Raw genomic sequence first — 12,743 nt, forward strand, 5'->3', positions numbered from 1 at the left:
ACCAGAAGGCTGGTGGTTCAAACCCACCGGCCACTCCTCGGAAGGAAGATGGGGCAATCTACTTCCATAGTGATACTGCCTTGGAAACCCAAGGTCACTATGAGTTGGGTCCGACTCAATGGTACATAACAACAACAACATCACCACTAGCTGCAATTACTCCTACACTTTCATACATCTAATTTTCATACTACCTCATATTTTAACAAAACATACTGATTAAAAGAACATACTGATATACTCATAATCATTTTTCAGGACAGCTCTACTCTGCATACATGAAGTCACCTGGAGTCAAAATTCACTAGATGGCAACTAACAACAACTATCATCCTTCTTTCACAAGTGAGATTTAGGACACTGTGGTATCATCAAAAGAAAGGTGATTTCAAGCTCTCATACAGTAGTACTGTATTATAAGGTTTATTTGTGTGATTATGCATATTTATACTTTAATCTTATTGATTGAGTGAAAAATAAAAGTGGCAGTGGTGGTGATAAAAAGTGTAATTATAATAGAAGGCTATGCTTCATGAATTTAATTCCATTGAGACAAAAGCCGAACTCTAGCATTAGATTATCAGATTATCTAGCACCAGATAACCAGTTGCCTTCAAGTCAATTTTGACTCATGGGAATTCCTGGTGTGTCAAAGTAGAACTGTCCTCCACAGCATTTGCAATGGCTCATTCAAGCTGCCAACCTATCAGTTAGCATTAAAGGGCATTAACTGTTTGCACCACTCAGTCACAGGAACTGAGCCAGTTTTCACTGTGAATATGAAAAATTAAATGAAAATACATGCATCCAACCATACATACACATGTAGAGGGAAAGACAAGCACTCAGCTGCTAAGCAAAAGGTCAACAGGTTCAACCCACCAGCCACTCCTCAGGAGAAAATACCTGGTGACCTGATCCCGTAAAGATTACAGCCTTCAAAACCCAATGACAGGCATAAGAGTTGAATGTTTACCTGAGGTATCCTTGGAGAGAACAATCATGGGAGAAAGACGGGCTGTTTATGCACAGAGACCGTTCAGGGGGCAGGAGTGCATGGAGGGATGGACACAGGGAAAAGGTAACTATTGGGAGGAAGTGGGAGGGGAGTTGTTGAATTGGGGTAAATTGTAGTCAATTTCATAAGACAACGTGCATGTGAACTACTTACTGTATGAAAAGTGAATTTGCTCTGTAAACTTTCACCCAAATCACAATTAAAAAAAAAAAAAAAACAGTGAGTTGTAATCAACTTGACAACATACAACAGAAAGAAAGACTCTTTCTGCTAAAATAACTACAAAAATAGTTGGTTAGAGAAGGTATATATAATTAGAAATTGCATTTTATTTTTAGTTGTCTGGCAAGGTTGTTGCTGTTGTAGGTTGCTATCAAGCTGACTCTAATTTGAACACCTATCTACTTCCATAGTGATATTGCCTCAGAAACCCAAGGAAGGTTCGCTATGAGTCGGATCCAACTCAATGGAAGTGAGAATAACACATCAGTAAACTGTTTGAAATTTCCATTAAAACTGAAAATTAGGGAATACTTTTACATTGAATCTTATTAGAAGTTCTAGGCTACTAACATGAATAAAGCATTTCTACTGGTAGTAATGAAATTTTAAAAATACTAACAAAAAAAAAATCATGTTCACAATATTCAGGTCATTAAGTGATAGATGTATGTGTGTATGTATTGTTTTATATAAACATATACATACATATATACATATATATATATATTAGGAGCTCTGGTAGCATAGTGGCTAAAGCACTTGACTGCTAACCAGAAGGCTGGCGGTTCAAACCCACCAGCCACTCCTCGGAAGGAAGGTTGGGCAATCCTACTTCCGTAGTGATACTGCCTCGGAAACCCAAGGAGGGGTCGCTATGAGTCAGGGCCGACTCGACGGCACACAACAACAACAAGTAGTATTCCTCCTTGTTGGAAATCAGTAATGCTGCATATTGTCTTTTTTTTTTTTTTTTTTTAATTGTAATTTGGGTGAAAGTTTACAGAGTAAATTGATTTTCCACTCAACAAGTCATACATATTTTGTTTTATTGTGGCACATTATCTTAATTTATCTTGCAAATAATTAATTTTCTCTACCTCATAGATGAAACATCTTGATACTATAGATAGGAAAGTTAAAGCAAAGAAAAGACAGAAATAGAACCCAAGTTTTCTGATTTCTGACACTTCAGTGGTTTTTTCAGTAACATTTTTTACACAAGAAATTTTAAGTTTACGTTAAAGGGCAAGTAGCATGCTGTCACATATGAATATGTGGTATTTAGTATATTATTTATTATAATATAATCATTATTTATCTGTTATTCAAAAATTAAAGAGATCTACAATTTTACCTACCCCAACAATCCTCTTCATTGCATCCAATTTAGCAGAATCTTTATTACTCTCCAACATTTGCTTTAGATCTTCATTTCTATTACAAAAGAGAAGAAAAATATTCTATATGTAAATTTTTACATTAGACAGCTTTTTAAAATAAATCATTTTCATAAGAATTAAAAATATGGTAGACAATGTTAACTAACTGCATTCATATTGTGAATTGTGTATTTATTTCTCATTTAACACTGCAAAACAGTATCAAAGTGCTACATTGTCATTAAGCCCACCAATGGAAAAAATATATATATATATAAACTACCCGAGTTCTAGGAAAAATACCAATGTTAAGCACAGTATGGTGTAGGAAATTAGCTGGTATGGCTTTTCTAGCCGTAAGTCTTTGTAAACCCCTTGGTAGAATTTGCTGTGAGCAACTGAGGAACCCCTGATTGTTAAAATTATCCACCTGGGAACCAGGTTTGCTGGTCCGATAGAGCCTGGTGGATCCACTGAGACTATGGCCCCTAGCTGCCCTTCAGGTCTGGAATTGAACCCACATCTGTGGTTTCCAGCCAAACAATATACAGGCATATGAGTTGAACATTTACCTCAAGTAGATACACTCCTTGGAGAGAACAATCATGGGAGAAAGAAGGGCTGCTTATGCACAGGGAGACAGCTCATGGGGCAGGAGTGTATGGAGGGATGGACACTGGGAAGAGGTAACCATGGGAGGAAGTGGGAGGGGAGCTGTTGCATTGTGGTACACTGTGGTCAATGACATGAGACAAAGTATATGTGAACTGCTGTATGGAAAGTGAATTTGCTCTGTAAATCTTCACCCAAATCACAATTTAAAAAAAAAAAATTATCCACCTGGGGTATTTCTGTTGAGAGTGGCACAAAGCAATGTTCTGGGAAGTTAGCACTCTCACAGATGCTTAGAATTCTGATGTTATGACTGGTTGGTTTGGCCTCTGCCAGGCTCAAAAGAAGCCCTCCTAGCAGCAGAAGGAGTCTCTCTGACTGCTGGCTGAGAAAGACGTGGTGCTGAGAGAAACGTGCTCCTCGAGAGACACGCTCTAAGAAAAAGACAAGGAGAGATAAGTGCTGCTAAGAAAAAGACACCAAGAAACACGCACTGCTGAGAAAGAGACATGCACTGCTGGGAGAGAGACTGAGAGAGAATGTTGGCTGAGAGACAGCAGACTGAGAGAGACCAAGCATACTTCCTGAACTTGAATTGTGGCCTGGTGCTTCCCTAATAAACTCTGTAATCTGTGAGTTCTGTGTGGCCACTGCAGTGAATTATCAAACATAGCAGAGAAGTGGTAGGTGTTACAGGAGGAACAGTTGGTACAAGGGCTGGAGGGAGGCAGCATGTCTGGCCTCACAGGAATAAGCTTTGGGCTACTGATGGTGATTCTGTCTTCCTCTTGCGGGTTTACAGGAGGTCAGAAGATGCAGCCTCCTTGCCCCTTTGGCACACAGGTATGCAGATTCTTTCATTTCTTTAGCATAACCATTAGAAAAAAAGTAAGAAAAATCCCAGATTCAGGACTAGAAAATTTCGACATGTCAAAATCTAAGACATTTCTTCATGCTGAGAAAATCTAAGACAATTTTCATGTTGAGAAAGAGCCCTGATTAAAAGTTAGGTGTCATACCATCCTTTTTATCTCCTTACTCCTCCAATCAGAAAAGGACACAAACACAAAGGGAAAGCTCCACTAAAATTCCCTAATCTAGAGAACTAAGATAAGTCAATTTTAACACCTAAACAAGAGGATGAGCTAATGAACCAGGGCAGCAGGGACAAGGATGAAAACATAGGACAGATTCAAAAACTACTCAGACACTTAAATCAATGGAATGCAGTGATTGAATGTGAGTATGAGATAGGGGAAATCAATAATGATGCCTAGATTCCTAGTTTGGAAGACACAGTAGAAGATGATGCTACTAGGTAAGAAAAAGAAAGGAGGCACACAAGACAGTGGGAGGTCATTTCTTGCAGATTTTCTAGGCAGAGATGCTCATCAAGCAATGCCTTTGGAAAATTAATGTGGCAGCAATATACAAAAATAAACTATAACAAATACGGGAGAGAAGTCTCAAGACAGGTTGGGTAAATAGCATAATAATCCAGAAACAAGTAGTAAAAACCTACATAAAGCGGTAAAGAAAAAAGAAATGGGGATAGTCAAATTTACAAAATAGAAATGATACATGTAGATATATGGGCAATAAACCAAAAAAACCAAACTCAACACCATCAAGTTGGTTCTAACTCCTATCAAACCCTCATTGGGTTTCCAAGGCAGTATCTCTATGCAAGTAGATTGCTCAGTCTTCCTTCCGAGGAGTGGCCAGTGGTTTCAACCACCAGCCTCCAGGTCAGCAATCAAATACCTTAGGCACTATGCCACCAGAGCTCTTTATATGGGCTACAAGAGGCATTAAAAAGAACTCTCATGTGCTACCATGAAAGAAGGCAGTACTCGTGGTAACACACAATATGTAATTCACTATTTTTGGAAATGGGCAAAGAGAATATAAATCAATGAATAACAGTTACTTACAGACAGCATATCCATTATAATATGACAAAAAAGAAGTATAACCAAAGCCTCAATATCATTGAGTATGTTATTGCTGTTATTATGTGCCATTGTCTCCGACTCATAGTGGCCTTATGTACAACAGAACAAAATACTGTCCGGTCCTGTGCCAGCCTCATGATCCCCACTATACCTAAGCCCATCACTGAAGTCACTGTGTCAACTCATCCTGTTGAGGGCCTTCCACTCCCTCATTGACCCTCCACTTTACAAAGTATGATATCCTTCACCAGAGAATGGTCCCTTCTTATCAATTATGTTATCACATAACCAAAGTAGGTGAGACAAAGTCTGGCCATTCTCACTTCCAAGGAGCATTCTAGCTGCACTTCTTCTTCCAGGACAGATTTATTACTTCTTTTGGCAGTCCACAGTACTTCCAGCATTCTTTGCCAACACCACAACTCAAAACCATCAACTCTTCTTTGGTCTTCCTTGTTCATTGCCCACCTATCACATGCATATGAGGTGACTGAAAATACCATGGCTTGGCTAAGGTGCATCTTACTCTTCAAGGAGATATCTTTGCTCTTCAGTACTTGAAAGAGGTCTTTTGCAGCAGATTTGCCCAGTGCAATATGTCAACTGATGTCTTGACTGCTGCTTCCATTGGTGTTGAATGTGGAACCAAGCAATATGAAGTCTTTGACAACTTCAATCTTTTCTCCATTTACCAGGATGCTGCTTACTGGTCCAGTTATGAGAATTTCTGTTTTCTTCATATTGAGGTGTAATCCATACTGCAGACTGTAGTCTTCAATCTTCATCAGTAAGTGCTTCAAAGTCATCCTCACTTACAGCAAGCAGCAAAGTTGTGTCATCTGTTAATTCCTCCAATCCTGATGCCACATTCTTCTTCAAATAGTCCAGCTTCTTGGATTATATGCTCAGCATACAGCTTGAGTAAGTATGGTGAAAGGATACTACCCTGATGCACTCCCTTCCTGATTTTCAGCTGTGCAGTATCCTTTTGTTGTGTTCAAGCCTGTAGTCTCTGTATAGGTTCCTCACGAGTACAACTAAGTATTCTGGAATTCCCATTCTTCTCAGTCTTATCCATAATTTGTTATGATCCACACAATTGAATGCTTTTGCACAGGCAATAAAACGTAAGTAAACAATTTTCTGGTATTTTCTGTTTTGAACCAAGATCCATCTGACATCAGCTATGATATCCCTCACTCCACATCTTCTTCTGAATCCAGCGTGCATTTCTGAAAGTTCTCTGTCAATATACTGCTGCAACCATTTTTTAATTACCTTCAGTAAGATTTTACTTGCATGTGATATCAATGATATTGTTTGATAATTTCTACATTCTGTGGGATCATCTTTGTTTGGAATGGGTACAAATACGGATCTCTTCCAGTCAGTTGGCCAGGTAGCTGTCTTCCAAGTCTCTTGGCATAGCCAAGTAAGTGCCTCCAGTGCAGCATCCATTCACTGAAACATCTCAATGGGTATTCCGTCAATTCCCAGAGCCTTGTTTTTCGCCAATTCCTTTAGTGGAGCTTCAACTTCTTCTTTCAGTACCATTGGTTCTTGATCATATGCTGCCTCCTGAAATGGATGACCATCTACTAATTCTTCGTGGTATAATGACTCTGTTTATTCCATCCATCTTCTTTTGATGTTTCCTGCATCATTCCACATACTGCCCATGGAATCTTTCAATGTTGCAATTCAAGGGTTAAATTTTTTCCTCAGTTCTTTCAGCTTGAGAAATGCCAAGTATGTTCTTCCCTTTTGGTTTTCTAACTCCAACTTTTTGCACATTTCATTACAATAATTGATTTTTGTCTTCTCGAGCTGCTCTTTAAAATCGTCTATTCAGCTCTGTTTTCTTGTTGATTCTTCCATTCATTGAGCATAACTGAATTTTTTCATGATTAGAAAAATAATTTTTAAATGTTATAAAGTTTGTGCTTACTGAAGAATGTAAATGACTGAATCTTTTATAAAAGAAAAAGAAGTCTCTTAAATGATTTTAAGAAAACTGACAAGAGATTAAGCTTAGGACTAGGAAGAAGGACTTGGCGGTCTATTTTTGAAAAAAAAAAAAAAAAAATGGCCTGTGAAAACCTTATAAACAGGAACGGAACACTGTCTGATATAGTGCCAGAAAAGCTGGAAGACACTCAAATACAAGTGGGGAAAAGCTGCCTCCTCAAAGGACAGTATACCTTAGTCACATGGATGGAATAAACCGTTTAGGACCTTCATTTACTGATGTGGCTTGATTCAAAATGAGAAGAAACCACTACAAACATCCATTACTAACAGGAAAATGGAATTATGAAGAATGAATTAAAGAAAAATGGAAGTTGTCAAAACAAAATGGAATACATAAAGATCAATATCCTAGGCATCAGTGAGTAGAAATGGACTGTTACTGGCCATTGTGAATCAAATAATCATATGGCCTATGATATCAAGAAAGATAAATTGAAGAGAAATGTCATCACATTCACCGTCAAAAAAGAACACTTCAAGATCTATCCTGAAGTACAATACATCAGGATTGTAGTGACAAGAGAAATATTCATATGTCTACAAGTAGTATCAGTTAATATGACTATTTTTGAAATAAACACACCAATTACTAATGCCAAAGATGAAACAATTGAAGATTTTTACATACTTCTGTATTCTGAAATTGATCAAACATGCACTCAACATGCATTGATAATTAAAGAGACTGGAACATGGAAGGTGGAAATGAAGAAGAAACAGTAATTGAAAAACATGGCCTTTGTGATAGAAACAATGCTGGAAATCCTGTGAAAGAATTAGCCAAGACCAATGATTTATTGCAAATACTTTTTCTCAACAACATAAATGGTGACTATACACCTATACCTTGCCAGATGGAATACAGAGGAATCAAATAGACTACATCTGTGGAAGAGACGATGAAGAAGCTCCTTATCATCAGGCAGAATAAGGTCAGTCAGACGATGACTGTGGAACGGACAATCAATTCCTCATATGCAAGTTCAAGATGATGCTGAAGAAAATTAAAACAAGTGCACAAGAGCCAAAATACAACCTTGAATATATTCCACCCAAATTTAAACTATATCAAGAATAAATCTGACACACTACACACTAAGGATCAAAGACTGAAGGAGTTGTGGGATGACATCTAAGAATCATACATGAAGGTCATTAAAGGCAGGAAAGAAATAAAAAATATACATATATGTTAGAAGAGACTTTGAAACTTGATTCTGAATGGAGAGTAGCTAAAGCAAATAGAAGAAATGATGAAGTAAAAGAGCTGAACAAACAATCTCAGAGGGTGGCTCAAAAAGTTACAGTATTATAATGAAATGTACGAAGACCCTGAGTAAGAAAATCAAAAGAGAAGAACACAGTGCACATTTCTCAAGCTGAAAAAAACTGAAGGAAAAATTCAAGCCTCAAGTTGCAAAACTGAAGAATTATAAAGGAAAAATACTGAATGATGCAGAACATTCAGAATCAGAATACATTCTGCACCTGGAATAAAATGCACCCCCAGAGGCGAGCTCTCAGTCCAATAGTTAACAAAATGGACACACAGACCACTCAGCCCAGGATGACAAACCCACATACTCTATAGCAATACATCCCTTGGAGCAATATACCATGAGACACCAGAAAACCAACATTCAAATTGAAGAAATGCAGGACAAACAGGAGTGCATAAATATGAGGGGCACAGGAGGAGGGTTACAGGGTAGGGAGGGAAAGAGATTGGCTTAGGGTTGGACATGATGAACGCGGAATGAAACTAAATGTACACATTACGTTGAATATAAAACAAGCTCTTAAAATTACAAAAGCAAGAAAAGAAATACTCAGAATCAGCATACCAAAAAATATTGGTCAATGTTCAACCATTTCAGGAGGTAGCATGTAATCAAGACCCGATGGTACTGAAGAAAGAAGCCCAAGCTGTGCTAAGGAAACTAGCAAAATATTTTGAATGTTTACAAGCGGTGGCCATTTTGGATATTTAAAATGACCAAAGGCACAGCCATTTTGAATCTTTACAACTGGCAATCATTTTGGATTTTAAATGATAGCAGTCTCATTCGGATTCCAGGGACCTAAGAATAAGCTCTGTTTGCCAAGGTTGGCAGGGACATACGAGAGGCTGAAAACAGGGAAGGAAACAGGTGCTGAGTGTATAAGTGCTGTCAACAAGTGAACAGAGGGGCATAGTACCCTGCTTGCATAGATAACATACAAAGAAAATGAAAATCATGGACAAGTAACTCCAACACACAACCACCAAGTCAATATAAACACAATAATGTCACAATGCCTCCGAGAAAACAGATCATCACAGTCCACACAAAGAAGCAAGATAAAGCAGGAGAAACAAGGGACCAGGATATAGACCCAAAACACATTCCTGAGGAAGATGCAGCATTGAAACTCCCTGATAAGGAATTCAAAACAATTATATTTAGGTTTTTCAATGAATTGACAGACAGATCAAGGAAAACACAGAAAAAACCCTAGAACAATTTCAAAGCACAATACAAGAACAAACTGACAAAATAAATGAAAAATTAGAAATGATACAAAATTTACACACAGAAGTCCAGAAGATTAATACTAAATTTTCAGAAATAGATAAGACATTGAATGGGCAAAGGAGCAGAATTGAATGAATGGAAGACAGACTCAGGGAGACTGAAGGCAAATACCTGAACACTTTTTTGGAAAGGGGTCAATCAGAAAAAAGATCAAAACAAAATAAAGAAAGCCTAAGATTCACGTGGGATACCGTCAAAAGGAATAACCTATGTGTAATTGGAGTTCCAGAACAGGAAGACAAAAATAAAACCACAGAGAAAATTGTTGAGGATTTGTTGGAAGAGAATTTTCCTGGTATGATGAAAGGTGAGACTATATCTATTCAAGAAGTCCAATGAACCCCAAACAGGATAGACCACAAAAGGAAATCACCAGATATATCATCATCAAACTTACCAAAACCAAAGACAAAGAAAGAATCATGAGAATAGAACGGGAAACATGAAAAGTTACCTACAAGGGGCAACCAATAAGACTAAGCTCAGATTTCTTGGCAGAAACCATGCAGGCGAGAAGTCAATGGAAAAGTATATATAAAACACTGAAAGAGAAAAATCTCCAACCAAGAATCAGGTACCCAGCAAAATTGTTCCTCAAATATAATGGTGAAATTATGACATTTCCAGACAAGCAGAAATTAAGGGAATTTGTTAAAATCAGACCAACTCTACAAGAGATGCTAAAGGGAGCCCTTTGGACAAAGAAGCAACAATAGCCAACAACAATTGCCCATTAACACACATGATGACATAACCCAGAAACCAACCCAGCTATGGAAGTATCCACAGTAAATAAGCCTACAAGATTGTAAACATCAATTGACAAATGAGGACAAGTGCAAACCAAAAAGAAGGAAAAAACTGTCATTACAGAACTTCTAGATGGTAGGGAAGTTAAGACAACTACAAGATAGAACAGACTATTCTAAACTTGGGAAGAAAACTAAATCACAGGGTAACCTCAAAGAAAAATGATAAACCACATCAAAAAAGAGGACCAGCATAAATATTCAGCAAATACTAAAACAATAGCAATGAAGGAAGTGATAACATGACTCATAAATAAAACGAACTCAGCATAGAAAATTATATGGAACAAAGAAATTGACACCACAAAAAAGCACATAACAAAACTGACAGCAACAAATTCGTATTTGCCAATAATTACTTATCTGGCAAGGGAGTCAGAATCTCTAAGATTTATAGTGGAAGAGTGGCTGACCAAACTATGGTACATACACGTAAGGGAATGCTATGCAGCACTAAAGAATAATGAAGAGTCTGCAAAACACTGCATAATATGGATGAACTTGGAGGACATTATGCTGAGTGACATAAATCAATCACAGAAGGATAAATATAGTATAAGCTCATTGTTGTGCAGAGTCAAGGAAAGGTTTATATATGAAGGGAAACTTTCTTTGTTGGTTGCCTGGGGTGGGAGGGGAGGGAAGGGAACACTGGAAAAAAAAATGCATTGACCCATGTCACTTGAGTTTTGAGTATTTCAGTGTTCATAAATTATATTTCAATAAAATGTACTGAAAAAAAAACAAAAAGAAAGAAAGAAAGAAACTGGCAAAGAACTAGCCTAAGAATTGACAGAATATCAATTGAAATGTTTCAACAAACAGGTGCAGTGCTGGAGGTATGACAAGAAATTTGGAAGACAGTTACCTGACCAATTAGTTGGAGGAGATGCATATTCATGCCCATTCTAAAGAAGTGATATTATTGTTATTAGTAATATTAGTGATACAATTATTGGCAAATATGAATTTGTTGCTGTCATTTTTGTCACGTGCTTTTTCGTGGTGTCAATTTCTTTGCTTCATATAATCTTCTATGCTGAGCTCTATATGAGTCATGTTATCACTTCCTTCATTCCAACAAAATGCAGAAATTATCAAACAGTATCATTAATTTCAAAAACACGTAAAATTTGGCTGAAGATATTGTAAAAACAGTTGTAGCAGTACACTGACAGTGAACTGCCAGAAATTCAAGCTGGATTCAGAAGAGGATGTGGAATAAAGGATATTATTGCTGATATCAAGTGGATCTTGGCTGAAAGCAGAGAATAACAGAAAGATGTCTACCTGTATTTTATTGACTATGCAAAGGCAGTTGACTTGAGGATCAAAACAAATTATGGATAATATTGCAAATAATGGGACTTACAGAACACTTAATTGTGCTCATGTGGACCTGCACATAGACCAGGAGGCTGTCAGTTGAAGAGAACAAGGAGACACTACATGGTTTAAAATCAGAAAAGGTGTGCATCAGGGTTGTATCCATTCGCCATACTTACATTATCTGTATGCTGAGGCACTAATTTGAGAAGCTGGACTATATACACAAGAATGTGGCATCAGGATTGGAAGAGAACTCATTAACCAGCACAACCTGTCTTGCTGAAAATGAAGAAGACTTGAAGTATTTACTTCACAACTGGACCAATAAGCAACATCATGATAAACAGAAAAAAATATTGACGTTACCAAGAATTTCATTGTTCTTGGGACCACACAATCAACAACTATGGAAGCAGCAATCAAGAAATCTAATGACATATTGCACTGAACAAATCTGCCAAAAAAGATCTCTGAAAAGTGTTAAAAAGCAAAGATGTCATGTTGAAGACTAAGATGTGTGTAATCCAAGCCACAGTATTTTCAATCATCTCATAGCATGCAAAAGCTAGACAATGAATAAGGAAGACCAAAGAAGAATTGATGCCTTTGAATTACGGGGTTGGCAAAAATATAAAATACACCATGGACTGTTAGAATGAAGAAGTCTGTCTTGGAAGAAGTACTGCCAAAATGCCCCTTAGAAATTAGGATGGTTACACTTCGTCTCATTTACTTTGGACATGCCATCAGGAGGAACCAATCTCTGGGGAAGGATGTCATAAATGGTAGAGAGAGGGTCAGTGTAAAGAGGAAGACCCTCAATGAGATGGACTGACATGGTGACTGCAACAATGGGCTCAAATACAACAGTGATTGTGATGGTAGAGGACCAGCCAAGTGTTTCGTTCTGTTATACACAGGGTCACTATGAGTCCAAACCAACTCAACTGCACCTAACAACAAGTTTTATAAACCATAATTGTTGTTGTTGTTGTTGTTGTTTGCCGTTGAGTCGGCCCCGACTCATAGCG

The 12,743-nt window shown here is 37.6% G+C and overlaps 1 protein-coding gene across 1 annotated transcript in view; it reads right to left on the reverse strand.

Annotated features, from left to right (window-relative positions):
• Window positions 1–12,743, reverse strand: part of AP3B1 (adaptor related protein complex 3 subunit beta 1) — a 452,161-nt gene that overhangs the window by 349,763 nt on the left and 89,655 nt on the right. Inside the window, exon 2 of the mRNA XM_007943446.1 lies at window positions 2,380–2,455. Within this exon, the coding sequence (XP_007941637.1) occupies window positions 2,380–2,455 (76 nt within the window). The remainder of the gene's footprint in view (window positions 1–2,379; window positions 2,456–12,743) is intronic.

Source organism: Orycteropus afer, unplaced genomic scaffold (genome assembly GCF_000298275.1).
Source record: "Orycteropus afer afer isolate SDZICR_OR568_19922 unplaced genomic scaffold, OryAfe1.0 scaffold00107, whole genome shotgun sequence".
NCBI lineage: Eukaryota > Metazoa > Chordata > Mammalia > Tubulidentata > Orycteropodidae > Orycteropus > Orycteropus afer.